The sequence below is a fragment of the Solea senegalensis genome, linkage group LG2 (genome assembly GCF_019176455.1).
Source record: "Solea senegalensis isolate Sse05_10M linkage group LG2, IFAPA_SoseM_1, whole genome shotgun sequence".
In the NCBI taxonomy this organism is placed as follows: domain Eukaryota; kingdom Metazoa; phylum Chordata; class Actinopteri; order Pleuronectiformes; family Soleidae; genus Solea; species Solea senegalensis.
Genome location: NC_058022.1, coordinates 25,703,527 through 25,730,799, shown reverse-complemented (window position 1 = coordinate 25,730,799; position 27,273 = coordinate 25,703,527). Strand labels below are relative to the sequence as shown.

The window sequence follows — 27,273 nt, the reverse complement described above, 5'->3', positions numbered from 1 at the left end:
CTACTATTTCAATAATCAATGGTGTTTGGTGTTTTAAATGTTCTTAATACTTTATTATGGTCTCCTTGTCCCTGTAGATCTGGTCAGTCCTGAGGGTTTAGCTGTGGACACCAAACGTAGGTTGATGTTCTGGGTCGACTCAACCCCTGATGTGATTGAAAGCGCCAACCTCGATGGCAGCGGGAGGAAGACACTGTTTGACACAGACTTGGTCAACCCCCGGGCCATCATTGTGGTCTCTTCCACTGGGTAAACCTCTTTTTTTGTGGCTTATTTAAAGTTTGAAGTAAAAAACAAAAAAAAAAAATGACTTGCAGAAGATGTACGTCATTAAATTTCCACTTCTAAAGCCCCGGGTCAGTTTAGTCTGGATTTGAAAGCACTTACAAATCTCCCTGAGCAAGAAACAAACAAGAGCCCACGCACTTTCATAGCGATGGAGTGTAACATCCTGGAGGTTCTCCACTGAGGCAGAATGAGATACAGCCGACACTGTCTTTATATCAGAAGGGCACAGATGGTTTTCAGCCCATTAACACAACCATGAAATCAAACACACACAAGACCTCAGACAGTCTGAGTCAACAAGACCTTGACTAATTAATTAGTACAGTGAACATTATGTTTTAAAAGCCATTTCACAGAAAGGATTCTTGTTGAGTCTGGTCTCTGGACTTGAGAGACTGTGAAATAAACACAAGTTGAGACACAGTGTGAGACGAGCACGCCGAGGGAAATCCATGGGGCTGTTTGGGAGTGTCTCTCTTTAGTCATGTATGTTTCATAATTCAGTTGTATACATGTGAAGGACATTTAGTGCTTTCTGTGTGGGTGTTGCACTGAACCGAGCCAAGAAAAGTGTGCTGGATTTACTGATGCTATTAATCCTGGACAGTCACTCTCTCACACACACACACACACACACACACTAGTAAAATCATACAGGAATAACATCTGCTTTTCATCATTACAACTAATCACATAATCAACAGGTATGTGTGTGTGTGTGTGTTAGAAACAGGGACACAGCTTTAGAGAGAGAGTGTGTGTGTGTATATTAATGTAGTTGATATAAATGATTAAACACAGCAGCAATAACTCAAATCATAAAAACGCCAAAGTGTGTTTCACATTATTGGTTTGACAGTTTAAAGTTTATGCCTCAAGGTCGTGTGTGTGTGTGTGTGTGATTTGAAAAAAAGCCAAGTCCTAAAGGTAATTACTGCTTCACACGGTTGCACTTTTGATGAAGCACATGCTCTGCGATTTGTGAGCCTGCACATGTTCACCACATCGCCGCACACAGCCAAGCAAACACACAGAGTGTGCGTTCCACACACATTATAAAAGCATGTACGTGTTTACGAACTTCTTATACTTCACCATCTGCTCACCCATCCATTCACACACCCATAAACCTATGCTGTGTGTGTGTAGGTTGATTACTCATGTGGTGTGTATTACCTGTAGTTCCCAGAGGAACTGCCCACATGTACACCATCATCTGCAAATGAAAAGCAGTGTGGCGTCATAAGCAGCCCACACACACTCTGCCCTTACCTCTGATATTTTCCTGCTGAGAAGCATTTTGGGGGCTTTTGAAACATTTTACATAATAATAATTATAATCATTTAAAAAAAATAAGTTGATTCATCACAGAAACACATTCATTCAATGCACCAGCTTCAGCTCAGTTATGTGATGTATGTAGATGAAACCCCGCCCCCCTCCAAAAAATGCACTGGAAGAGCTGAGGTCAGAGGTTGCACGTTGCTCAGAGTAACCTGACCGTGACCTCATCAGCAGGAGACAGCTGCTCCCTTGAGCTCTGTGCTTTCGAATGCTTATATACCCACTTGAATGTGAGCTTGTGTGTGTGGTTTTCCTCTTGTCTCTTTATATTAGCCAGATCCCAGCACTCAGCTCCAAAACAAGTCTGCACAATAAGCAGGTTGACTGGTCCACATTCTGTATTGTTAAGATAAAGATGAAGTGAAACAGTTGGAAACACTGAAAAATCAAATAGAGCGTGTTCTAAAGTCTCAATCGTTGCTGTCTATCCCCCCGCAGCACTCTGTACTGGACAGACTGGAACAGAGAGGCTCCGAAGATCGAGTGTGCGACGGTGGACGCTAAGAACCGCAGAGTGGTGGTGTCCGACGGGATTGGTCTGCCAAACGCTCTCACGTACGACTCTTCGTCGGGACAAATCTGCTGGGCTGATGCAGGTACACACAGCTGCACGGTCAAAAACTGCTGCTGCTACGATGAGTAGCGCTATTAAAAGTGCTGCTATTACCATCGCCTTCCATTTCAGATGAATTCACTAAATTCTATTCTTTAAACTGAAGCTTATTATTTTCTAAAAGTCCAAATGTAGATGTCCCACTATTTACGTTAAAGTTATAATGAATAATAATTGTTAGCAAATGACTATGATAATAAATTAGGTTATATTTATCACATTATTAAGGTATTACATTCAGAATTTAATTGTTTAGTGTTTTATTTAAAGTTGTATGTTGTTTTCCTCTCTGTTTTTTGTTATTTATAGATTCATTTTGCGTCATAAATATGTTTTTACTGTGAATTGTATCAAATTGACTTTGAAATGCTGTAAAATATGATCTTGAATGTCATTACTACTATATCATAATGTGATATCGTGACATCATCGTCCACCAATACTGAAGAGTTGATTTTCTTTTTGCATTTGTCTGACCCTCTCCACTGACCACACTAGCTGGCCCCTGGCCCCCAGATCATTTGAGTTTAAGACCCCGGCTCTATAAGGTTTAAATCTAATTTTTGTTGATTTTGGTTGCCTTAATGGTCCAGTGTGTAAAAATGAGTGACATCTAATTTAAGACAGCAGACACCCCTCCCTTCACTACTGCGGTGGCCTTCGCATACCAGAAAGGATGTTGCTTTTCTTTTTTTATCATTATTATTATTATTATTATTATTATTATGTAAAAATCTGATTATAAGGCAACAAACACTATTTTTTATTTTGAAGCAATTATACAACTACCCAAACATACTGATTGGAAGTGTGGTAGTGTGGTCACTTTTTGTGACTTTTTTGGATAAGATATAAACATATTCAATGAAATAGAATATGAACATGTGTAACCACATGCCTATTCATGTTCAACACCCATTATAAACATTGTATTTGCTCTTTATTTCAGGTACAAAGCGTTTAGAGTGTATATCTCCAGATGGCACAGGTCGCAGAGTGATCCACCCCACCCTCAACTACCCATTCAGCATGGTTTACTACAGGAACCACTTCTACTACACAGACTGGAGGAGGTAGCCATCTTTTTGTTCACGTTTGATTCACTAGAGCTGCGTATTCTTGTTTTCATGACTGAATTAAATATGTACCTGTCTGTCTGCCTCACAGGGACGGTGTGATCGTAGTGAGCAAAGAGGGCAGTCAGTTCACGGACGAATACCTGCCTGACCAGCGTTCTCACCTTTACGGCATCACCATAGCAACTACCCAGTGTCTATCAGGTGAGATAGGTGGATTGTATGTTGTAATAATATGGTATACTCTTCAAGGTGTTACAGGCAGTGATATCATCGCACCAGTCAACTCCTGCCAGGTGTCACGTTCATGTGAAGGCAGCACTTACAGCACAGAAAGCTCAGGGAACTTTATGTAGTAGGGATGTAGTGGAGAAGCGTGCTGCATTCAAGTCCACGGGAAATTTGTACTCCTCACACTGTGCCTATAGATGGTAGCATTTGCAGCTTGTTAGCAGAAGAAAAGTGGTAGTAGCTCCACTGAGCGCTGGCAGAGGATGCAGCACTAATCTCACGTATCACATGTACCAACAGTGGACACAATGTTAAGTTAAGCATAATTAATGCTTAATATAAATACAATTCAGCCTTATACGTCATGCAAAACTTCACCAAACCATCACCATCAATGCAAGCCCTGAGCCTGTTTTCCTGAGACAATGAAAAGTGTGATATTGTGTTTTTTAAATTACAAACACGGCAAAATAATTTAATACAAAATTTCCATGCAAAAAAATACAAATATTGTAATATCTCATGGTTTGATACAGGTTTTTTGAAGCTGTGTGTCATTCTTGACCACTCAGACTCTGACCACTAGGTGGCAGCAGGCTTTCAGCCATTTGACACTCATCTCTCACTAGATAAAGAAAACTGTTTTCTTCAACAGATATTTTGTTTATAGTCATCACAGTATCACAGTCATCACTCTGTCTTGGAATATTATTATATTATCCAAACCCTGTTTGTGACCATTTTTACGACCATTTCTGTAACATCTAATATTATCACCAAGCGTTATTGTATGCATGCATTATTTAATAAGTCTTTAGTAAAGTTAGTGGACAAATTCTGCACATGTATTTGATGATCCACTCACAAACCATCTGTAGGTCCCAGTCTCTGGTAATGACTGGTCTATAGCACAGATACAACACATGGCACATGGAGTGTAAATGTGTGTTTCATTGTGGTTGATTTTCAAGTGATAAAACAAAGCAGCGATAAAATGAACCATTAAAGCTTAAATGTTAGTTTCACATTATTGCTTTGACAGTTTAAAGCCTCAAGGTGTGTGTGTGTGTGTGTGTGTGTGTGTTGATTTGGCACACACCCATGACGACAGAGCAATGATCATAAAGCTGTGTGCGACCCTCAACTTGTGACCCGCGCGCGTCTCCGTGAGACCAAAGAACAATGATTACACAGCTGTGCTGCTCTACCTGTGTTTTGTGTTGTGTGTGCGTCACGTTTGATGTGTTGATGTCTGCACATGCCTTCAAGTCACGTCTTGTGTTAAACACCATTTAAAGTACAAAGTACCCCTTTTAAACATGGGATAATCCCTAAAGTAGCAGCTTGGCAGATGCCGCTGTCACAGCTGCGCACATCTGCAGCGTAAAAACCTGCTCACGTCAGTGTGTGCACACAACTCAATTTGTTCATTTGCCTCTCAACCGTTTCACGACGACGTGTGCGCGTCGCTGTAAATGTCACGTCCGCGTGTTCTCACACTCTAAGGACCTCAGACTGAGGAACAAGCGCTTGCTTCAAAGGTGTGGATGTGTGGTGTAATTGTGACCATGATGACAGCTCTGAAACACACTTGTTAAGGGTTTGCAGGCTGCTTGTATGAGGCTTAAAAGCTGTTATTGTTAAATACATGAACACACACACACACACACATGCTCTTTACAGAGATAACGCTTTAAGTGCAGGGCTTTTTTTCCCAGGATGGAGGGTCTGTTTGTTCTGTCATTAGGTCACTGTAGCAGTAAAGCTTTCATCCTTTCACATTTGGATTTACACAGGAAGAGCAAATTAGACCTTTACTGCCTCATATCCACCTGGACCGTTCCATCCAGGGAAGAGGTTTGTAGTTGCTTTGATAAAATGTGATGCAATGAAATGAATTTTGCCATCTAACTTTGCATTTGCTCTGTTGCAGGGAGCCACTAATGACAGGCGGGCAGCTGCAGTCCTTTGGTGCTAAATTCTGGGTTGATTCCTGAAAAGAGGATAGGACCACACCTCACCAGGTTCCCTCAGAGAAAAAGGGCGAATAACGGGGCACAAGATGGCTTCCTGCTGTCACACTGACTGTCAGAGAAAACTCCTCCACACACCCCTGACCCCATTATCTCACCTTAAAGATATAACCCCAAAATAAGTGTTGTGTACATTTGTTTTATACCTCATTTTTTTAGTTTTTTTTCTAGTGTATTTTTTTAAAGTGAATTTTCTATGGATAAAAGCTACGCCATGAAATTGGATTTTAAATGTACGAATATGGGTTTTTGTGTTTTTAAAGCCAAAGAATGACAGATGTGAAGAGCGTCAAGACAAACTGTTGAAACTGAAGTTCTTCTGTGAAACTGTGCATCTTTCTTTCTTTCTGGTGAGGTGGCTACAGTGGCTGTTAGACTCTGCATCATCTTCTTTTAAAGACTAACTAAAGAAAATCTATTTTCTTGACAAGAGTTAGATGGGAAATTAATACTCTGGCTTCATATTTTAAGTCCAGATATACTGACTCTCGGCAAGAAACAGAATTACTGCATCACCCGAAAAATACCAACCTCTTTAAACAAATGTTATATTCTGTAATCTGATTATGCGTAATCCATTTCCCTCAGCCTGCTGTGCCAGATGTTTCACTGTGACTAAAGATCAGCCACATTTCTCTGCACTAACCTGTATTTCACACTTTTTATTTTTTTGCAAAAGTATTTTTTACTACATCAACTACATTTGAAATCTTTATCTTTTTATAAGATGTGATATTTATAACAATAAAAATGTGATTTGGTACACATTTTTTTGTGTGTGTGGGGGGGAGGGAAAGATGCCAAATTTGAATGACCACGACACAGGGAGGAAGGAAGGAAGGAAGGAAGTACAGGAGACGGACTGTTTTCGCTGCATTTATATTCTACTGTGTGAATGAAAACTTTCAAAATGATCATTTCTGAAGCTTGTGTGGTTTTAAATACCGGAAAATAATGGCAGCGAGAAGGGGATCAGAAGATTCAACCACACTTTCTGAAGAAATCCATAACTCAACATATTACTGCAAACAAGTACTTCACACTGCAGCAGGTTTTTGTTTGGTGTGATTTGGTGTCAACTTGTCCTTGAGGCAGCATCTGAAAAAGCATTTGCCCAGATTTCCAAGCTGCTGTCTGAACTCACACAACGGAGAAAACCAACTCATTTCTGTCCATCACAAACAAAAACTCTTCTCAAAATCAAATTAAAACTCCCGTGGTTCAGTCCCTCTCTTCATCCTCGTTCTCATCTGCCGACCTTGCCGAGCCTGTGGTCAGTCTTGGGGTCAGCTATGATGGCCTGAACGGCCACTATGGCCTCGTTGATCTTGGTCTGAAGCTCCCTCAGCTCCTCGATGTGCAGCAGGCGCAGGATCTGGGCTGCTTCGTTCAGGGTCGCGTCTGAGGGGAAAGGACAAGGACTTCTCACTTTCCCTTCATGTTTTGTTGGATACATGTGTCACTGACACTGACCGCAGGCTTGTCAGACTGTGTTAATGTTGAAAAACGAGTGCTTACCTCCCGTGTCAAAGCCCAACACGTGTTTATCTAAAGTCACTGGAACTCCCTGAGGTGGAGATGAAAATATACATCGTCAAATCAACTCTAACTGTGTAAGAGGTAAAAGTCAATGGGGATCAAATCTGCATCTTTTTAAAGTTACCTCTCTATTTTGGCTGGCTTTAGCGATGGCCTCTGGGGAAAGTCTCTCTTGGATGAGAATACGAATAGCCTGACATGAACAAAAAACAAATTATTGTTGTTGTTTTTTTCTGCATTTATAACCTTTTCAAGATAAAATTCTTTTCAACTTCATCACAATAGCCATACACTCTCCAAACTCCTCTCTTTGAAGTCATTTGGTTTATTAGTGGCAGATTTGACTTTTCCTGTGTTGGATTCAAGACACTGATTAAAGCAAAAAAGATTTCATACAAACAGAATATCATTCAGCTTTAACTGTAACATCACTCATCTATTGACAGACTGAGTGAAAATGAGTTCAATTGGCTGCACTGTAAACCACTGCTGTATTTCCAAGTTTGGAATCAACAAAACCTGTATTCTTTAAATAAGTTTTACTGTAATATGCTTTGAAACATTTGTATTTTTTCACCTTGAGCATAACCAGGTAGTCGTCATGTCGCTGAACTTTGAGGATGTTGGCCAGAGCCGTCACTCCTGCTTTGAAATCTGGTGAATCACCTAAAAGGGAACAAAAAGAAGCTTTAAAAAAAAGAGATGATAATTCAATTTGGAACAAAGTATTTAAAAACAAAAACTAAAATACTGAAGAAACGTGCTTCATTACATACTGTCAAGGTTGACCAGAGGGTCAACTGCTTTGTCGCTGTTACTGGAGGCTGCGAGTGGCGGACAGTCCTTATACTTCTCCACTGAGGACAAACAACAGAATACACTCACACATATTACACGAGGGTTTATTTTTAGTGTTAATTTTCTTTACAAATGACATATTTGGCTCAAAGTTTTTCAGCAAAAAAGAAAGATCTTAAAATGACTATGTCACGCAGCAAAGAAAGAGCACTGGTGATTTGCTGCCATCACTAGGAAAAATGTTTCCTTGTCCAATGTCGCCACCTTGTGGTCAGCATCAGTATGTCACCTTCAACTGGGCAATAATTAAACTATAAATGATCATAATATAAATGTCTTCATTGGCAACATGTTTAACACTGAACTCTTTAAATCACAATTAATTTGTAATTAATGTATTATTGCAGTAAATATCAACATCAACTGATTTGAACATCAGTTGATAACATTTTTTGGCCATTATTGTCCAGCTCTGCTTTCACACTAATGGCGTGTTTCTACTAGCGCGACACGACTCGCCTCGGCACGTCACGGCACATCACGGCTATTTTTGCTTTTCCATTAGCGATAGTCCTTTTTTTTAGTAACTGCTCAGACGAGGTTCCAAGCGAGCTGAGCGGATAAGTATATATGCGTGGCGTCGTCAGACTGTTGTGCACGGCACTGATTGGTCAGAGTGCTGTCACAGGAAGAGGCACAAGAATCAAAGAGAACAATGCCTAACTGTACATCAGTTTAAAAGACTTAACAATCCAGAACATGTGGGTTAATCTCCAACATTTAGCAAGCCATTGTCTAAAATCTCATCATTTAACAGAGGAGTCTGGTGTATTTAGCAACAGCACTGCTGAAAGCCTGCGATCGTGCGCCACATAACAAACCCTGCAGCTGCTGATGATGATTCAGTACATCGAAAACAAGGCAATAAGAGAGGGCAGACTTCACCCCATTCATGCAACAAGCCTCTGTCGGCCTCTGTTGGTCATGTTGGCAAGTGCAAGTGCAGAAACACGAACAGACAGACACACAGAGCCACTAAAAACAATACTTCACTCCCACATACGTGGGGTAACATACGTTGTGATTATTCCGCTATTGATTTTTCTCACCGTTGTCTCCATATTCATATCGCACAGCCAGACCCAGTAACCAGTCCACAGCCTCCTTCTTCTCCTGAACTCCGAATGGACAGTTGAGATCCTGCAGGTACTGCACAAACACAACTCATGCTAATGAGATGATGCTGACATTACACACCGATAATTATATCATGAACCACTTTACAGCAGGTGAGACTGTCAGGCACACACTGGCAGTGTGCTGCTGCTGCAGCTGCAGCTGCTGCAGGTGGTACTGGTGTCACCTTCTGGTAAGCTGTGGGCCAGTCTGAGTTAGGGATGTTCCTCAAGTTGCCTCTGTCCTCTATCTTGTAGTGTCGTATCTTCTGGTCCTCCAGCCACACAATGCAGTTCCTGAACTGGGTCTCATCTAGACCGAGAACAAGGACAGAGGCACAGTTGGAGCAGCAGCTACATTTAGATTGTGAGTGAGTAAATGTATAGATGGTCTTTCTTGGTAGTGGTAAGGGACTGCAGAGTCGTAATCACGATATCGGTGTCGAGATTTTTCAGCTTCTTAAATGTTAGTATTTTCTAGTGTCTTTGCTCCATATAACTAAAAAAAAATCATTAAAATTGAATCACATTGGTTATGACATTTGAGAACATCATCAGTTCCAGGTGTGAGAAACACTGAGCAATATTTTTTGACATTTTATGGACCAAACGATTACTCGCTTAATGGAGAAAATGAAACCGATGAAAAATTATGAAAACAATTGTTAGTTGTAGCCCCTATCAATAACAATATCGGTGAAATAATCGCAATGTGATGTGCAGAGCCACAAGGTAAATTTAAGCCTGCTGACGTCTGCTGATTCACTGAGTTCAACACAGGACGCGAATAGCGTATTCGCAGTGCTTCTGGTACTTCTGGCATCTCATTTAAAATTCGGTTGATTTAAATTACAGTTATTAAATACATGTTGTACAGTATATGGATCAGTAAAGGGATTATAATCAACACAATTGGTCAAAGTTGTCAACACAGATGGGTAATAGGTTAATAAAACCGTCAGTTAGCAGAGCCGAATACAACTGTGGTGTGCTAAGAATGAGTTTATATATAAATCTAGTGTTTTTTGGGATGTAATTGTGTCCGGGAAACACATTATCGTTGAAGTGCTATTTTTACAAATACAGTTTGGCACTACGTTGCCTCCTCACAGTTGACAGCGCTGGTACACACGTTAGCCGGCTCCACGTTTCACTCACTGAACCACTTCAGCAGCTCCGTTTTCTCACCTGTGCAGTCAAATCCAACCGGGTTGTGGTAATCTAAAGCGGTCAGTTTCCTCCGGAACATTTCTGTGCGTGTTTGTGACCAGAAAGTGTTGCTTTATGTAGCTAATGATTTTAGTTCTTTTGCTTTTTTTCCTGGCTTCCGGTCTAGTGTTGCGCATGCGCCGCCCTCAGCCGCTTCTTCTTGTGTTGCACTGTGCGGCAGACTAGACGCTTCAATGCCGTATTGCTGCCCTCTTCTGGTCATTTGTGAAACTATTTTTAGCTTTTAATTTAACCAGAGGAGACGTTGTGGTTTTAAAAGAAACAAAACAATATACTATTTAAAAATACTCAGTAAGGGGTTTTAAAACACTGACTGAATAGGCCCCTTGTCACATATTCCTGTCAACATTAAATATAATCATTTAATTATTTACACCAGTGCTTTTTCCCTGCTGTGACATGTCTTCAGTAATAAGGGTATCTCATCTGGACTGTCTTCCAATGGTCAGTTTTTTTCCCCACTGATTAGATTTATGTTCACACTATTAAGACCTAGTTCTTGCAGCCAATTTATGTTATAATCACACCAGCCTTTCTAATTAGAATCCTAGTTCGTTTGCTCAGGGTTCGTTTGGGGAGATGTGAATGCGCAACCCACCTCTGATCTGCCTAAAACATAGTTCTCAGTCCGCTACTATTGAACCAAATGCAGTCACCAGCTGCCGACTACAACGCAGGGCATTATGGGTAAACACAGCCAAAACATACGTGTGTGTAGAATGATAGCTGGGAGAAATGGCTGAGCCCATTGTTGCAGCATAATGTGTGGCATGTTCACATACAACAAAAATTGTCCTGCATTAACCAATAGATGAGCGAGTTTTCATCTCGTCTTCTGCTTCAGTAACTCTTGTTGCAGCGCTGCCTCAGGCCAGGTTTGTTTCGTTTCACTAAAGTGCGGTGTGAAAGCAAACTCTGACTGGCTGAATGTTGCAACCTCCAATTGTACCGAGTCTAACAGACAAATAGGTGTGAATACGCCCTTACAAACGGTTAAAAAGAAAAGGAAACAGACTCTGGAAAAAAGACAACTTTATTACACTTCACATTTTATAAAATGAGGCAAAACAAATCCAAGATGATGCAAAACAGAGATGGAAGAAAAACAGAACTGTGTGTTGCTTTATGTGTGTGTATTCAGAATGGCCTCATGCGTGTGGTAAGGGGTGGGGCTCTGTTAGGTGGTGTGATAGCAATGTCCAGATAATCTCCAATCTGGAATCGCTGAGACTGCAACGTCATGGAGTCGTCTGCACCCTTCCTGCCAGACACTGTACTGCCAATATCTTTCAACCTAGGGAGGGAGAGACAAGTTTTATAACACAACATGTATTATCAATTGGGCCCAAAACTAACAATACTGATTGTTTGGTCCGTAAAATGTTGATCAAGTGTTTCCCAGACCTTAAAATCCCTATGGTCTCATATGTCTTGTTTTGTCCACAAACCAAACATTTTCAGTTTTAATAATTTCTTTGTTATATGGAGCAAAGAAGCAAGAAACCAAATTATATTCACATTTTAAAAGCTGAGTTTATCTTATTTATTTAAAAAAAAAAAAAAAACACTCACGTTGGTGAACTAAAATAGTTATTGACTCATTTTGTAATCACATAATCTATATTAGCAAGTAACCTGAATCATTGTGGTACGATACCAACCTGTATGCTTTAGCTCTGGGGTCAGGGAAGACTATGGCAAAACTAAAGTGTGTCCCCTTTTTCCTGGCCTCTGGATACACTTCTTTCACCAGGCCAGTCAGCTCCTTCAGAGTAGCATCCATCCTAAAACAAAGAATCACACAAAAGGCTTCAGTTGCTGCTTGTCTATTAATAAATAAAAAAATAAAAAAATTTATAAAGTATGTCGCCTCACCATGTGTATATCTGCAGTTCACTAGATGGCACGTTGCCACGAGCAAATTCATCTGGTCTGTGATGTCGGCCACTGTTAGTGGTGAATACTCGCAGCAGCAGTGGACAGGTCTAAAACAGAAATGATTAATATCATTATTGGTAAATTCACCTGATCTGGCACTAAAAGGCCCACAAAGAAAAATACTAAGGATTTGGTCACAATATATTTGAAGATCCAGTGAGTTTTACTTATTGCTGAGCCACTACACGTCATAGTAAGATGCCTGAACTAGGGATACGCGACATTATCAGCACAGACGAGACTAAATAATCGCTGCAGAAAAAAATTGTGTATCAAAAGTCTAATATCGTGCACCCCTAGCCTGAATCCGATACCTGCATTTAATAGGAGTTTCGAATGAAATTGTACCAGTACTGCTGGTGTAAACAAAAGCTGCAATCATCCATGCTGTGTCCACATAATTATAAAATGGCTTTAAAATATAAAGTCCATGGGGGATGGTACTGGTCAAACATCTGTAGTCTTTGGTTGTTGGATTATGCGAATCGATGATTAGCTCGCACGTTAGCACACTTCAGAGCATATGTTTCAACTTGTTTTTTACTCTACTACATACAATAGCAATTTACAACTAAATTGAACGCATATGTGTGTGCAAGTCATGTGTTGTTTATTTTTTATTCTTCAGTGTTGAATGAGAAAATAACTTGTGTGCAAATTATAGCCCGGAGACTCGCACATTAGCTTAGCGCTCATGAGCTTCACAAGCTAACAAGGGCTCTTACCTTTTCCCGGTCAATAGGCTTCTCTGGCTCCTTCTTTATCTCTTCCTGAGTGATACGTGACTCGAGAGCCATTGCTGTTGTTTTAAAATGTGAGTTTTTTTAAATGCACGTACGTCTAAACTTCCACTACCTTGCCTTAACGATTTATCCGTAGCGTAACTAGCTGGAGGAAGAAAAAAATAGTATTTCCGTTTCCGCTATCTTTTTTTTTTTTACTCATCGCCCTCTAGTGTTTCGGAGTGTTTAAACAACGTAAATTACTGATTCATCGATTGAGCAGATGATAAAAATGACTCCAGAGTTAATTGAAAACCCAATAACATTATCATCCGTGTCTTATTGCCTCGGTTTCAACATCTGCAGTGTTTCGTGACTACATTTCTGATTTTAATAGATATTTGGCTGGAAATATTTTCTCTTTTCTGCAACTGTTCAACTGTGTTTCACACAATCTGCAGCAGTCTCACCATTAGAAGACACCAATTCTTCTACAGTGAATCATCAATACAACTGGCACAATCATTCCTTATGAACTACGGTCTTCCTTCAATGGCAGAAATTGTTAATAGTATTGAACTCACAAATGTGCAATGCAGACGCTGTGCATGATGTTATTAAGAGGCTTTTTATTACAGGAGTTTGAGTCCAGAAATGGCAAACAAGGATTGGTTCTGTAAAACCTAATCTGAAGTTAACTGGTCTGACTTTTATGGAATTTTGTCCAGTCATGAGCTGTATCTTTCATAACGGCACATAATTCTAAAGGTTGCTATATTTTAAATAGTGGGGTGAAAAAAGGAAAAGTATTTATTTTTTAAATGTATTCCTTTGAATGCTTTCTGTATAATGTAGTGCAGCAACATTACTGATACCAGAAGAGCCTGAGTCTCCACATACAGTATTCAGTGTTGAATGAGAAAATTGGCAAACTTCAAGAAATCACCAAGATGTATGCAATCGAGATCAGCCGGCCAAGTCCACCTACAGAGCTGAGAGTACTAGTCACATGCTGTACACCCCCTCACTCATTACTGTATGTGTGTGTGGTTGTGTGTGTTTCCTGACACTGGTCCCCTCTGTTCTTCTCTTTGCAAACTTCAACAATTGGCTTCATTTTACCTCTCTCCTTTTTTGAAACAGCCCTTTTTGTGACCCCGTCCTGCCTGAGAAATCAAACAGTGGCTCTTTGAATTGGCTCCTGACACTGATATCCATTCACTGATATGCATCAGAGTCACTGTTATTTCCCCTAATGACTCCATAAGAATCACCAAAACCTCTGTGTTCCTGCCCTCTGAGCTTGTTGCTTGTGCAGAAGCATATTTGAATACAAAGACTTCAGCTCTGGCCTCAACTAAAGCAAATGTAATCCTGATCATTGTGGGTTTTTTTACACTGCTGTGATTGGACGTTAGAGCCTTGAAAATGTTCATATATTTGTGAGGATCCACAGTTTGAACCAAAGAAGATGTTTTTTTGCGCTCCCACACTTTAGCAAACAGTTGTTGGTCACAGCCATTAGTGGCACACAGAGCTGCACTGTCCTGCAGGTTGACCGCTGCCAAGTGATGGTTTGGCTCTGAAAAGACTCAGCACACACACACACACACCTTAGTGCAGCTGTATGGGAACCCTGTATTGTACTGTAAATGTTGAACAGCAAAAACAGTACCCTAACCCATCCCTAGTAAGAATACACCATGTTTTTTGTTGTAAAAACAATAGCAACAAAAGTTAGAGAAAAACAAAAAAATGAAACAATTTAACTTTTAAAAGTCCATAGAAATATATAATTAGAGTTAAGTTATGAGGCTAGATGAGGTGCTTAAGATGAATGATTTTTAATTATTATCATCTTTTGCATGTTGATAATGAAAGAAATAAGGCAACACTATTGGTTTATCATAAGTGACTCTTAAATTGAATTTTCTTGAAATGTCTTTACTGTGTTATCGTATGTTTACCCCTGTATTGTTTAGTCTCGTCCTGTAAAACATAACAATGTGACCTGAGAGGTTTTATTTTGAAAGTCTTCACAGGAAGTCATCACATTTTATTCTGGCTGTCTTTGCACTTGGGGCATCTTTGATTTGACTTTATGGGAAAGAAGCAGATGCTGCAGGTTTGTCTGTTCTTTGGTGCATTTGATTCTTACATTCTTTGATTCCATAAGATTTATATAAGGTGTGTGTGTGTGTGTGTGTGTGTGTGTGTGTGTGTGTGTGTGTTCTTGTGCCAAAAGACTATGTGGAATATCTTTCTGCAAACAACCTGACTCTTTAGACACAAGGTGAGAAAATAAGTCATTTTACAATCATTATGATGACCATATTTGACATATTTACACTGTAATATTCTATGACATGTGTCATATCTGTCTACATGTCATTATATATTTTTTTCCAATGATTTAAACACGTTTATTTACTTTGTAAAATTGTTTTATATGTCATATCTGTCTAAGAAATGTCATTGAATTTCTTTCTGAATGAAAATAAGCATTTATTTACATGTAAGTTTATTTACATGAAAACAATACATATTTACATTTGTATAAATGGAATGTGTATATAAACATGTCATTTAAATAAAGAGGGACTCAGTCAGTGTATAGTACTGTGGGTTTGTACAGTGTGTTCAGTGTGTTTTCGTGGAGTGGGCCACTTCTGGACACTCCACAGAGATTCATCCATTCACATGAATGTTGGCACTGAGCCTTGACTCCTCCTCCTCCTTACTTTCATTCCTTTTCATCCTCTTCCTCGGTAAAACTTCTCTTTTGTCTTCCACTTTCATCTTTTGCCGCTGACTTTATTTCAAATTTCCATCCATGTCACTCTAACACGTGAAGATCAAGGAAATCATAAAATCTGCAGATAGAAAACATCCATTCACGCTTTCGTCTCATGCCTTCATCTGTCTCTCCAGGATGTCTTGGCCTCTTCTGTACGCTCAGTTATTCGCAGTGAACCGTCACTCCACCAGCCTGGGTAAAGTCTGGCTCTCTGTGCTCTTCATCTTCCGGGTCATGGTGCTGGTTGTTGCCGCTGAGAGCGTGTGGGGAGATGAACAGTCTGACTTCACCTGTAACACACTACAGGTGAATAAGGCACCCAGTCAGTGAAATCATGTGTCATGTTCATATCTCTGCCCTAAGGAATATGGTGTGTGGAAACTGTTTAATGTTTAGTCTTAATACACATTATGTAATCTACATGAGAGACTGAAACAACGCACATTCACACACAAACAAACAGCCGCTAACTCTCCAGTCACTCTCAGTTTTCTGGTGGCATGTTTTATAGTTGTTTCACTGCATCTGTAGCTTGCTTCATTGTCCTTTTCCTCACTGATTGGACTATTGACATCACGCACACCCCCATGATTTCCGGTGGTATTGCCCTGTTTCTTCCCTCATCGTAGATGCACTATGACCAGTGCAATCAACGCAAAGTACAGACTAAATGCTCCGTAGAGTATAAATGGGCCTTAAAAAAAAAACAAGAACTATCCCTTTAACTGAATGACATTCATTCACAGACTAATCTCCTTGTGTCTCTGTTTTTTCAGCCTGGCTGTGAAAATGTCTGCTATGATCAGTTCTTTCCTGTCTCACACATCCGTCTCTGGTGTCTCCAGCTCGTCTTCGTCTCCACACCAACACTCCTGGTTGCAATGCACGTGGCCTATCGGAACCACAGCGACAAGAAGAGGCTGCTGCAGGTGTGTGTGTGTGTGTGTGTGTGTGTGTGCACTCCAGAAATACACAACCAACTGTTTGTTAAATGTAGAATATGATTTTACAACATCCCATGTCTGGTTTTGTCTTGCTGTGCTTTGTAATGGAGGTGTCGTCATGTCTTCATGCTGTCCAGGGGTCTGGTAGATCTGGTTTCCTCAGCAACAAAAGCCAGGAGGAAGAGTTGGAGACACTGAAGACACGGAGACTCCCAATAGCTGGCGCCCTCTGGTGGACATACGCATGCAGCCTGGTGTTCAGGCTGCTGTTTGAAGGAGGCTTCATGTAATATGCAGTATTGTATCTTACCAGACTTTTACTTTGGTAGAAGTTGAAGTCACTTTCTATAATATTACTTAAGTGAAAGTCTTAAAACACACAACATTTAATGTACTTAAGTATCATAAATAATTTTCTGATGATTTTCTGATTTTCTGATAACCCCATGCTGCAGTGTGTGTGAATGGGTGAAAACTGTAGTGTAAAGCAGCTCATTAAGACTAGAAAAGTGCTATATAAACACACAGACATTACTAAACTCTTCTTCTTCTGATTTTATTTGGTAGTAACGAGTAACAAAGATAGTTTGTGGAAATGTAGTGGAGTAAAAGTTGCTAGAAATATAATATAACAAAGTAAAGTACAGATACGTGAATTGTGTGCTTAAGTACAGTAACTAAGTATTTGTACTTACATTACAACACTGGTAATATGATATTATATTCTATGTGGTATAAAAACATAGTGTGTGTGTGTGTATGTGTGTGTGCAGGTACGCCCTATATGTGGTCTATGATGGTTTCCAGATGCCACGGCTGGTACAGTGTGACCAGTGGCCGTGTCCTAACATGGTGGACTGTTTCATCTCACGGCCCACTGAGAAGACCGTCTTCACCGTCTTCATGGCCACTGCGTCCTCCATCTGCATTGTCCTCAACATGGCCGAGCTGGCCTATCTCGTTGCCAAGGCTGTCACTAGGTAGAAATATTCATCAGTCAGACAGTGGGGTGCTAAATCGGCAGATTAAATCAATAATTTCATTATTTAATCATAAATGCTTGATAAGATTTGGTTTTCCTCATTCCCGATCTCTGTTATTAAAATGTAACTTTATGCATATTATTTGAAACATACACATAGAGCTAAAATAAATGGTTTGGCACCAAAACTACAAAAATAATCTCCTGTGATCTATCTGTGCCGTCCCGACCTGTCACCTGTACCATTTTTTCTTTATTACTAGCTGCTTGGTTAAAACAATTGTTGTTTTGATAACAGAAACAAAGCTTATTCCCCCTGAATGTTTGATAGTTTGGTTAAGAGGTTTATGCAGTAAAAAGGAGAAAAAATATGAATCTGTAATGTTTTTATCACAGTTTTTGGAAGTGGACATTTTTGTCCTCCAGTGATGAAAGAGTATGGTCAATTTTCTATTGATCTAGGGTTAGGGTCTATCCAAACAATTATGCCATATGCACTAACACATCCAAAATGATGGCAAGATCAAGTGGAAAAATTTGCCCAAATGGACAAAAATGTCCATAATGACGCCTTAATGGAGAATTAATGCATACAATCTTTAAATATATGTTTGTTCTCTTCTGTCTCAGAGGTTTCAGGAGTCAGAGGAAGAGAACCTCATGCAGCAGAACCAGCAGAGAGAAGCTGCAGAATAAGACAAACCAGAAGTTACTTGTCTTAAACTGAGGGAGCAGCAATAAAGTGGATGATTCTCACATGAGAAAGACTTTATTTCAGGCTGTGGTGGAGCAAAAAGTAAAAGTGGACATTTTTCTATGACACCAGTTGAGGGTTTGAGAAGATGTCAACACCTCAAGTGAATCTCTGTGATTCTCAGCTCTTTGTTTTTCATAGATTCTTTTTTTGTTAATACAGTTGTATAGTAGGATTATGTACAGACTATATATTCAGATGTATAGTAATGATTTAGTGATGTAGAAACACAGATGCAGACGAATGCTTTTATTTTTCTCACTTTCAATCACTGAGCTTAGATGCTCAAACTGCTATTCTCACTGTACTTCAATAAATAAAGTTTCATGTCATTATTTCTTTGTTAAATGGTCTAAAGTTATGCATGTTTCACACTGCCCACTGGTGGATCTTGGTGGTATTGCAGGTGGGCCTCAAAGGATTTTAAGTTTTTATTTGCCACATAATATTCTTTGTTCTTTAAGAGAAACACCTACAATACAAAGTCTTATATGTCTGATTAAAAAAAAAAAAATAAAAAAATATCCACGTGCTCATACGTTTACTTGTATGCAATTATGGCTAATAAGGTAATCACCATTATTTTTATTTTAAGACCTGCACCGGACTTTTATTAGGCGCCTCAAACGCCTAATAAAAGTCTGGGAATCTTAAATCTGCAGAAAAATGTAAACAAAAAAAAAGTGACACAATGTACATCCCTTAGTGTTTGTGTTGACATGTTTTATTTTGTTTTTTCTCTTTAATTCATAAAAAGGTTCCTTTATTTAAAAATGCGATTCACTCATTCAGATCCCCTGCTGTTTAAGTAACTTTTTTATTACATTAATGTAGTATATCAGAATCTGTTTTTTTAGTCATTTATTGTCATATTTTTTAGTGGGGTTTAAACACAGAAGGAATTTGTTTTGGTGTCTTTTTGCTTAACAGACAACAGACATTGTAAGAATTATGTTGCACAATAATAATAAGAATTTTTTTTTTAAATATACAAAACCAGAATAAGAATATTTTATTTTATTTTATTTTATTTTATTTTACCTGTACCGTACTTTCATTTAATTAGTAGTACTTTTATTTGAGTCGACTATTTCAGTGCACTCTCCTGCAGCAGCAGTTGTCATTTCATGTCTGATAAACGATTGATGGAGTGGATTTGTCAAAACACATCCACGCACACACAAACCTTTCACCCCCACCTCCCCACCCAATGCAGGGACACGCCAGTGTGTGACTGTGGCGGTTGGCCTTGGCCACGCGGGACGCACCCACTGCGCTTTGCCTTCGTGGGACACATTTTTCACGCGCAACCACTTTAAAAAAACAACAAACAACCTCGCGTCTTCATTAACTCTCTCCCTCTCTCTCTCCCACTAATCTCACAGACTCCTCGCTCAGTCGCTTTGAGCCCACGCGTGGGACTCAAAAGAAGGAAAGGGGGACAGAAGTGAGAGGAGGAGGAGAAGCGCGCTGCTGGCTGGGAGACGGTAAGCAAGAGCAGGAGGGTGATGATGATGCTGATGATGAAGATGGTGTTGAGGATGAAGTGATGCTGATGTTGCTGAAGTGGGAGGGAAGAGGAGGAGGTGGTTAAGGAGGGATTATCATCCTTCCACCTGCTGGATTATCAACTTGTCTCATGCTGCTTTTACTTCCCTGTGGGAAAGACATGAGACTAAGAGAAATAAATGTGTGATATTTGAGATTTTAGGTGTATAAAATATTCTTAATGCAGCCTACTTTAACTGAGTGGGTGAGACACTGTTGAGACTCTCTGCAAATGACCATAGTTTACGCACTTAAAGTCTATATTTTGATGATTTTCACTGTCTTTAAGACAATAATGCACATCCACATCCATTTATGTCATGACATTTGTAAAGTGCTGTGAGTGAGTGATGCTTCTTTGCGTCTCTATTTATATTTATATTGCACTTTAGAAATCATGACACGTTTAGCAGGTTTTAAGCACCTATCTGCTTAATTTTTGCACTTCACTTGGAAAATTGCAAATTGAAACAATGCAAAACTGCAAAAGAGTTCATACAGTGTATTCTTTCTATTTCCAACTTAAAATATGCATCAATATTAAAAACTGTCACTGAGTTCTCGTGTTTGCAGTGTATTTGATGGCATCTCATGTGCAAATGCTCCGTCTTGTGTTCAATCTATTGAAGTGAAACTTGACTGTTACAGTTTTATCTTAAATCATGATTAGATAGTTTACTGAAAACAGCTCCTCTACTCCTGATAACCCTTTACTTTTCATATTTTTCCTCCATGTTTAGCACAGGTATATGAGCCTCCCTTGGTTAATCTATTTGGATTGTCATATTTATGGACGTGTATTCAGCTCATTTTCGGTCACTGACACTGTCTTCATGACTTACAGCGTTTTCAGGTGCAAATGGGAAGCCAGGAGTTAACTTTTGGGCTGTTGTAGCACAAAGACCTCTGATCCATCAAAAGCACATACCAGACGAGACAATGTCCATCTGGCAGCTTCTCATTGTCTGTCATGACAGATGGTATTTCATCACGTCAACACATCATGTTAATGTCACGTGCTGCTGTTACAGTAGATCACGGGAGCGTCACTAAATTGGGTTCTTCATTTTTTTTTAGCTATTTGTCTCTTCGTCCCGCTGTATAGCAGAGATGCCATGATAACTGTCAAGGAGATGGAATCTGAAAACTTCATTGTCCTTATTTCGGTGTTTGCCATGTTTCTCTGTGGAACTCATTGTGGATTTCTACACTGATATTTTATGTTATTGTTGTACCTTTAACTTTCAAGTCACATTCAAAACTAGAATTTTACAGTTCTGATTAGGCTGTTTTTTTTTTATTGGTTCAGAAATACAGATGGGGTGGATGCTACAGTATGTGTGTGTGTGTGTGTGTGTGCACTTGTGTGTGTGCGTGTGTGCGTGCATCAGTTGATCCCAGGAAAACATTTGCCCCCTCAGCATTCCTGGGATGTGATGAGTCCAGCTTTCAACAGGAACAACCTGTTATCCACTCATTCACTTCCCACAGATGGCAGCTATTGTCTGATAGCCAGTGCCACAGCACACACACACGCACACACACACACAAATATGTGCACGTCTATGAAAATGCACACACACACACACACACACAGACACACATGCATATAAGATATGACATTGGCAGACACCAGTTTTCCTTTCATTCACACAGAGTGACGTACAGATAAAGGCAGTGGAGGTTTTGCAGTTTATTCCAATCTGACATATGGAAACTTCAACACTTTAATGGCTTCTCTAAATTGTAATGATTGTCATGATTTATAGAAGATTTAAGTAACAGTTTTCTCCATCAGAATTGTGTGGTTTTTCCAAAATGTGCAGTCCTAGTAAAAGTAAATAATAACATTGTCCTGTTTCTGCTGAAAGTGTAATTCTGGGGCCACTAATCAATTTACACTGCATCGGCTCATGCAAAACTATTGTCTTAAATGTCAAATATGTCAAGTATACACTTTTACATTAATCTATTATACTATACAATAAATGACTATATTATGGATAATGTTTTAGGAAGTTAACTACTGCACACAGTACTATGAGAATGCTGCATCTGGATAATCCCTGTTTTTAAAAGTTGTCAGAATAGCGAAGCAAACAAACACAGATTTTAAATATTGCTTGGTGGTTCTTTTTGTGGCGTGGTTTTATTGCAATGTACACAATAAAGTCACTTTTATAATCCTATTTCAGTGGATTAAGAAAAAGAAGAGTTATATATGTTGTGAACTATAAAATTGACAAATATCTATTCTCCTCTTTCCAGATATTGATTTTTCTTGTGATTTCTGGTCCATGGATTTAAAACCGATAATACAACATTTTCGTAAGTCCTCTTTCCCTCTGTTTTTTAACGATTCTTTTATCATTTTGTTGCCAGCTCAAAATCCGGTACAGCTCTTTGAATATCTTCAGTAAGATCACTGAAAGTGAAAACAGTGCCAGAGACTGAGTGAAGACAGCAGTGTCTCCTGCTCACGTCCACTTGTTTGTATCTTTCCTGCTCTTCACCACAGACTCTCATGTCTTTCTCCAGGCTAGAAAATCAAGTGAAGCATGGGTGACTGGAGTTTTCTGGGGCGGCTGCTGGAGAATGCTCAGGAACACTCCACTGTGATTGGAAAGGTGATTCTGAGTAATGGTTAACTTGATAAAAATCACACTGCATTATTCTTGCAGAACTCTGTTGTAGAAAGCAAGATTAAATCTTGACCCTGAAATGCAGTAGTTGAATGCAAGTGTTTCAATATCGCTGATATTGCTTTAGGCCAGGGGTGTCAAACATACAGCCCGGGGGCCATAATCGGCCCGCCAGAGGGTCCAATCGGCCCACAGGATGAATTTGTTAAAATTTCACACTAATCTAAACGTAATGTCAAATGCTCCAGATACCTGTGACTAAATGTTTGTAGATCCAGTGTGATGTGTAAATAGTAAATTTAGGCATAATATTGTTGAAATTGCACTTATATTTCTCAAGAAATGTCATGTTTTGTAAAAATATCCTTCATTAAATGTAAAACAAAGGAGAAAAAACAAAGGGGTTCTTGTTGTTCATAGGTTATTATTCTATTATTTTACTATTTTTACTGGTCCGGCCCCCTTGAGATCAAATTGTGCTGTATGTGGCCCCTGAACAAAACTGAGTTTGACACCCCTGCTTTAGGCCCCAGGGTTTCACATATAAGACAGAACTGATTTGATTGAGAAAAAATAATTGATTATAGAAATAGTGCTAATTGAGTAATCTGTCAATAAACGACTAATTGTTGAAGCCCTTACGATCAAAAATAGAACACTGACATTGCTTTGTTTCTTATTATGTCTTATTATACCACACATTACTCATATCACGGCTTTTCCCGCCTTCTCATTCCGGGCTGTTTGCTCTGATAACCTCTCCCTCCCTCCCTCCCTCCCTCCTCCCCAGGTTTGGCTGACTGTCCTCTTCATCTTCCGCATCTTGGTGCTTGGCGCAGCAGCTGAAGAAGTCTGGGGTGACGAGCAGTCGGACTTCACCTGTAACACACAACAGCCCGGTTGCGAGAACGTCTGCTACGACGAGGCCTTCCCCATCTCACATATCCGCTTCTGGGTGCTGCAAATCATCTTCGTCTCAACGCCCACCCTGATCTACCTGGGCCATGTGCTGCACATAGTCCGCATGGAGGAGAAGAGGAGGGAGAGGGAGGAGGAGCTCCGAAAGATGGGGCAACACCAGGAAGATCATGACCCCCTCTATCACAATAGGATCGGTGATGGAGGAGGCGGTAAAAAGGAGAAGCCACCTATTCGGGATGAGCACGGGAAGATCCGGATCCGTGGGGCGTTGCTGAAGACATACATCTTCAACATCATCTTCAAAACTCTGTTTGAGGTGGGCTTCATCCTGGGACAGTACTTCCTCTATGGCTTCTACCTGAAGCCACTCTATAAATGTCGCCGCTGGCCCTGCCCCAATACAGTGGACTGCTTCATCTCCAGGTTAGAAAGTGGGACTCAGTGAAGACTTTGTCTGATTTAGTTGTATTTTTTGCTTGTGTCCGTTTGTTCATTTGCAATGCAGCACATACACAGTCAAACCCTGTCAACCTGTCTTTTTCTGCACTGCCTGTAGTCTGCAATCATAATAGTGGAAGATGTGCAACTGTAAATTCATAAAGGACCACTGAGAAAGATGATGATGAGACTCATGGCAGTCTTTGTAAAGCAGAGCCTTTGACTAAAATGTAAATAAAAGGCTTATTCTAAGGATCTGTTTTAATTTTAAAGCAGTTATACACTTATAACATAACTACTATACACTTAGCATACTTATCCTAAATGTTACCCAAATCAGTGATAATATCGATAAAATAAAATACAAGATCATCATTTACACAGAATAATTATGTCAAGAATTTTTTTGTTTGTCATCACAGGCCCACAGAAAAGACCATCTTCATCATCTTCATGCTGGTGGTTGCCTGTGTCTCCCTGGTCCTCAACCTGCTGGAGATCTACCACCTGGGCTGGAAGAAAGTCAAACAGGGCGTCACCAACGAGTTTGTACCTGACAGCGAGTCGCTGCCGTTGAGCAGGAAGGACCCCAGCGACCCGGACCCGATTCCTGAGCGGAAATCTCCATTGATGCTCGACTGTTTGCCGGTGTACGCCACTGTGAGCATTGTGGGGGGCGGAGCCTGCTGTCCAGAAGAAGCCTCAAACACAATAATTACTTCAAACCCAAACATGGCTGTCACCCCTGTGCCAGCCGACGTCAAGAGGGATGGCACAGATTTCCACCCAGATGACTTCCTGTCTGCTTCGTTTTATGGTGGCAGAGACAATATGAGCATCGGAAGCCAGGGGCAGCTGACTGCTCTGGAGCAGAACTGGAACAACATGGCACTGGAGCTCTACAATCAGAATGGAAAGTGCTCCCCCTCCTCCTCCCCCTCCTCCACCTCCTCCTCATCTTCCTCATCCTCCACTCCTCAGGAGGAGGCGACCCTAACACCGGAAGAAGAACGCTCCATGTTTCCTACACTCCCTCGTAATACCCCTCTTTACTCCCTCATGCAGGAGGAGACAGCGGTGGAAGGGGAAAACGCTGTGACCACAGCACCTGGTCTGCTCCCACATGATGACTTTACCATGGTCACCTGGGCACAGATGCATCAGCCTCCATCTGCTGCAGCGTCCGACGTCTGGAAGTCCAGCCGCGCCAATAAGAGCAGCAGCGTCAGAGCTCGACCTGATGACCTGGCAGTGTAGCTAAAACACACACACACACACACGTATACGCAATCTGACGTACACACTGTATACGCAGGAAATCTACACAACCGCAGCACACAAAAGACTGATGCTCTGCCAGGCAGATGATAAACAGGTGGCTGCTGATCTCAGATTTATGAAGCAGAAATAGGAAAGAGCAGGAGTTTGGCCAGATTACACTGAGTGAGTTCCCTCTGCTGAAGCTCTGTTTACCAATCAGTAGTGATATGTCAACTTTGAAAACATTAGTTTTTATCGTTTCCCTACATTTTAAAATGAAGTCAATTTCACTCATTTAAATGCAAGCGTTCATTCAGTGTCAAAATGGCTGCAAAGCCACCACGACTAACTAAAAAAAGAAGAGGAAAGAATCCTTTCATTTATGTAGCATGTTTCATTTACATCAGAGGAGAGGTTTGCACTTTTGTTTTATTTTATCTTGTGTCAGGAAGCTGCGTGTCTGAATCAGTGAGTCTGTGTTTGTTTCAATGAAGAGAGGGATGTACTCATCAGTCCCACCCTGTGCATGTGTGGGTGTGTGTGTACTTGTATTTATAACTTTGTGAGGCTCAAAAAACATAAATCTATCTTTGTGGGGACATTTTATTTGGGCCACAAAACTTTATAGACCTGTTTTTAGGGTTAGGGATTGAGTAAGAGTTAGGGTTAAACACTTAGATGTGATGGTTAAGGTTAGGTTTAAGGGCTAGGTAATGCATTATGTCCCTGATGCGTCCTCACTAAGACATAAAAACAAGTTGAATACCCTCGTTTCAGTGTTTGCCAAATAACATCTCTGCCGTTACATCAGTTTCAACATTATAAAGTTCCTTAACAAGTGTGTGTGATCAATGTTGATAGACTCTTCACAGAACTACTTCTGGATCAAGCTGCAAGAAAACCTTAAGGAACCATAGGGAAACCTTCAAGTGCTTGTACTGGTCACTTTATGCAAAAAAAAAAAAAAAAAAAAAAAAAAGTTAGAAAAGTTCATGCAAATAAAGAATAATACATATTCAAGCTATAAGCAAATTCTTTCTTTGTTGAGCAATGTGTAGCTTTGCAGCTTGAACAGAGCATAAATCAGTACACTTTCCTTCTGATGCTTGTGTTTGCAGTGTGTAACAGGACTGTCGGGTTCTACAAGGTGTTCTGTTTTGAGGACTCTAAGTTCATTTTCGAGACGAGTTGCTGAACATACAGTAGCTTGTAGACTTTAAAAAAACAAGAGCAGTATAATTGAAGAAATTGATTTTATAGTTACTTCTTCATAGATATCCCCCAATAGGATGTTCATTTTTCCTCTTCTTTAATTCCTGCCAAAAAAAACCCAAAACAACTCAATAACAAAAATGAAAATGCCTCACAGCAGCCTGTTTTCTTCAACATTAGTCAAACAATCCTTGCTGATAATGTGTTAATACCTCACACAACAACAAATCAAAGAAATCTAAAGTGTCCCTATAAGTTTTGCCAAGCAGCAATTATCAAAAAAGTGCCAAACAACTGAGGAGGAATCAGGATTTATTACCTGCTCTCCAATGTTTACATGTCGCAGATCAAAGTGAACAACTTCAGCACATCAAGGCAGCAGAAGTGCTTCATCTGTTTTTAGAAAAATAATGTTATCAGCTGTGATGGGAATGATTTTACCAATGATTAAAACAAAACGAGAGAGATTTGTGCTAAACCACACACTGATTTATTTATTTAGAGAGAACAAATTACATTATGTCAAATGTTTTTTTTCATAACCTTTTTCTTTCTAAGCTGTTTTTAATATATTTTAATATGTACATACAATTTGCACAGTTAGATAGAAAGACCACTGTTGTGAGGATACAAAGAATATAAATAGAGAGGAACTATAACAAAGGGTGTTCAACAGGAGGAGGGATGTTTTTATTTATTTATTTATGGCAATAATACAATCACAAGAAATGACTCTGTTCTGAATCTGGATTGGGAGATATGTTTTTACTCCAACTTTTACACCACA

The 27,273-nt window shown here is 39.9% G+C and overlaps 5 protein-coding genes across 14 annotated transcripts in view; 3 read left to right on the top strand and 2 right to left on the bottom strand.

Annotated features, from left to right (window-relative positions):
- Positions 1–6,351, top strand: part of nid2a (nidogen 2a (osteonidogen)) — a 44,782-nt gene extending 38,431 nt beyond the window's left edge. For all 9 annotated transcript variants that reach the window (XM_044049405.1, XM_044049399.1, XM_044049459.1 and 6 more), the window contains 5 exons: positions 78–249; positions 2,072–2,229; positions 3,196–3,319; positions 3,414–3,526; positions 5,487–6,351. In XM_044049405.1, the coding sequence (XP_043905340.1) occupies positions 78–249; positions 2,072–2,229; positions 3,196–3,319; positions 3,414–3,526; positions 5,487–5,497 (578 nt within the window). In that variant the 3' untranslated portion in view covers positions 5,498–6,351. The remainder of the gene's footprint in view (positions 1–77; positions 250–2,071; positions 2,230–3,195; positions 3,320–3,413; positions 3,527–5,486) is intronic.
- A 98-nt stretch (positions 6,352–6,449) lies between these two features.
- rtraf (RNA transcription, translation and transport factor) lies at positions 6,450–10,448 on the bottom strand. The gene is made up of 8 exons (XM_044049575.1): positions 10,287–10,448; positions 9,287–9,411; positions 9,033–9,132; positions 7,902–7,982; positions 7,703–7,791; positions 7,250–7,318; positions 7,105–7,153; positions 6,450–6,987 (listed from the first exon to the last, which is right to left on the bottom strand). Exons 1-8 carry the CDS (start codon positions 10,345–10,347, stop codon positions 6,833–6,835), a joined length of 729 nt encoding a protein of 242 aa, XP_043905510.1. The 5' UTR covers positions 10,348–10,448; the 3' UTR covers positions 6,450–6,832.
- Positions 10,449–11,343: 895 nt separating this feature from the next.
- On the bottom strand, positions 11,344–13,179 carry sap18 (Sin3A-associated protein). Its single transcript, XM_044019127.1, has 4 exons — positions 12,992–13,179; positions 12,204–12,313; positions 11,990–12,112; positions 11,344–11,622 (listed from the first exon to the last, which is right to left on the bottom strand). Exons 1-4 carry the CDS (start codon positions 13,061–13,063, stop codon positions 11,466–11,468), a joined length of 462 nt encoding a protein of 153 aa, XP_043875062.1. The 5' UTR covers positions 13,064–13,179; the 3' UTR covers positions 11,344–11,465.
- Positions 13,180–15,104: 1,925 nt separating this feature from the next.
- LOC122765176 (gap junction beta-2 protein-like) lies at positions 15,105–18,760 on the top strand. The gene is made up of 7 exons (XM_044019303.1): positions 15,105–15,113; positions 15,234–15,281; positions 15,920–16,091; positions 16,562–16,714; positions 16,867–17,015; positions 17,503–17,709; positions 18,342–18,760. Exons 3-7 carry the CDS (start codon positions 15,921–15,923, stop codon positions 18,436–18,438), a joined length of 777 nt encoding a protein of 258 aa, XP_043875238.1. The 5' UTR covers positions 15,105–15,113; positions 15,234–15,281; position 15,920; the 3' UTR covers positions 18,439–18,760.
- Positions 18,761–19,686: 926 nt separating this feature from the next.
- LOC122783670 (gap junction alpha-3 protein-like) lies at positions 19,687–27,019 on the top strand. 2 transcript variants are annotated; one of them, XM_044048461.1, is made up of 6 exons: positions 19,687–19,751; positions 19,851–19,952; positions 22,282–22,341; positions 22,552–22,640; positions 23,446–23,999; positions 24,437–27,019. In XM_044048461.1, exons 4-6 carry the CDS (start codon positions 22,572–22,574, stop codon positions 25,269–25,271), a joined length of 1,458 nt encoding a protein of 485 aa, XP_043904396.1. In that variant the 5' UTR covers positions 19,687–19,751; positions 19,851–19,952; positions 22,282–22,341; positions 22,552–22,571; the 3' UTR covers positions 25,272–27,019. The 2 variants fall into 2 exon arrangements, with proteins under 2 accessions (XP_043904396.1, XP_043904403.1); XM_044048468.1 differs by lacking the exons at positions 19,687–19,751; positions 19,851–19,952 and adding an exon at positions 20,578–21,179.
- The last annotated feature ends 254 nt before the right edge of the window (positions 27,020–27,273 follow it).

Excerpts from the sequence above, each read along its gene's own strand:
- rtraf (XM_044049575.1), bottom strand. The coding sequence starts at position 10,347 with ATGTTCCGGAGGAAACTGACCGCTTTAGATTACCACAACCCGGTTGGA. Across the intron at positions 7,792-7,901 it reads CCCTCTGGTCAACCTTGACA|GTGATTCACCAGATTTCAAA; the intron begins GTATGTAATGAA and ends GTTCCCTTTTAG. Across the intron at positions 6,988-7,104 it reads GTTGGGCTTTGACACGGGAG|ACGCGACCCTGAACGAAGCA; the intron begins GTAAGCACTCGT and ends CTTTCCCCTCAG.
- sap18 (XM_044019127.1), bottom strand. The coding sequence starts at position 13,063 with ATGGCTCTCGAGTCACGTATCACTCAGGAAGAGATAAAGAAGGAGCCA. Across the intron at positions 12,314-12,991 it reads AGCCTATTGACCGGGAAAAG|ACCTGTCCACTGCTGCTGCG; the intron begins GTAAGAGCCCTT and ends TTTCTGTTTTAG. Across the intron at positions 11,623-11,989 it reads CCCAGAGCTAAAGCATACAG|GTTGAAAGATATTGGCAGTA; the intron begins GTTGGTATCGTA and ends CTCCCTCCCTAG.
- LOC122765176 (XM_044019303.1), top strand. The coding sequence starts at position 15,921 with ATGTCTTGGCCTCTTCTGTACGCTCAGTTATTCGCAGTGAACCGTCAC. Across the intron at positions 16,092-16,561 it reads TCACCTGTAACACACTACAG|CCTGGCTGTGAAAATGTCTG; the intron begins GTGAATAAGGCA and ends CTGTTTTTTCAG. Across the intron at positions 16,715-16,866 it reads ACAAGAAGAGGCTGCTGCAG|GGGTCTGGTAGATCTGGTTT; the intron begins GTGTGTGTGTGT and ends CATGCTGTCCAG.
- LOC122783670 (XM_044048461.1), top strand. The coding sequence starts at position 22,572 with ATGGGTGACTGGAGTTTTCTGGGGCGGCTGCTGGAGAATGCTCAGGAA. Across the intron at positions 22,641-23,445 it reads ACTCCACTGTGATTGGAAAG|GTTTGGCTGACTGTCCTCTT; the intron begins GTGATTCTGAGT and ends CCTCCTCCCCAG. Across the intron at positions 24,000-24,436 it reads GTGGACTGCTTCATCTCCAG|GCCCACAGAAAAGACCATCT; the intron begins GTTAGAAAGTGG and ends TTGTCATCACAG.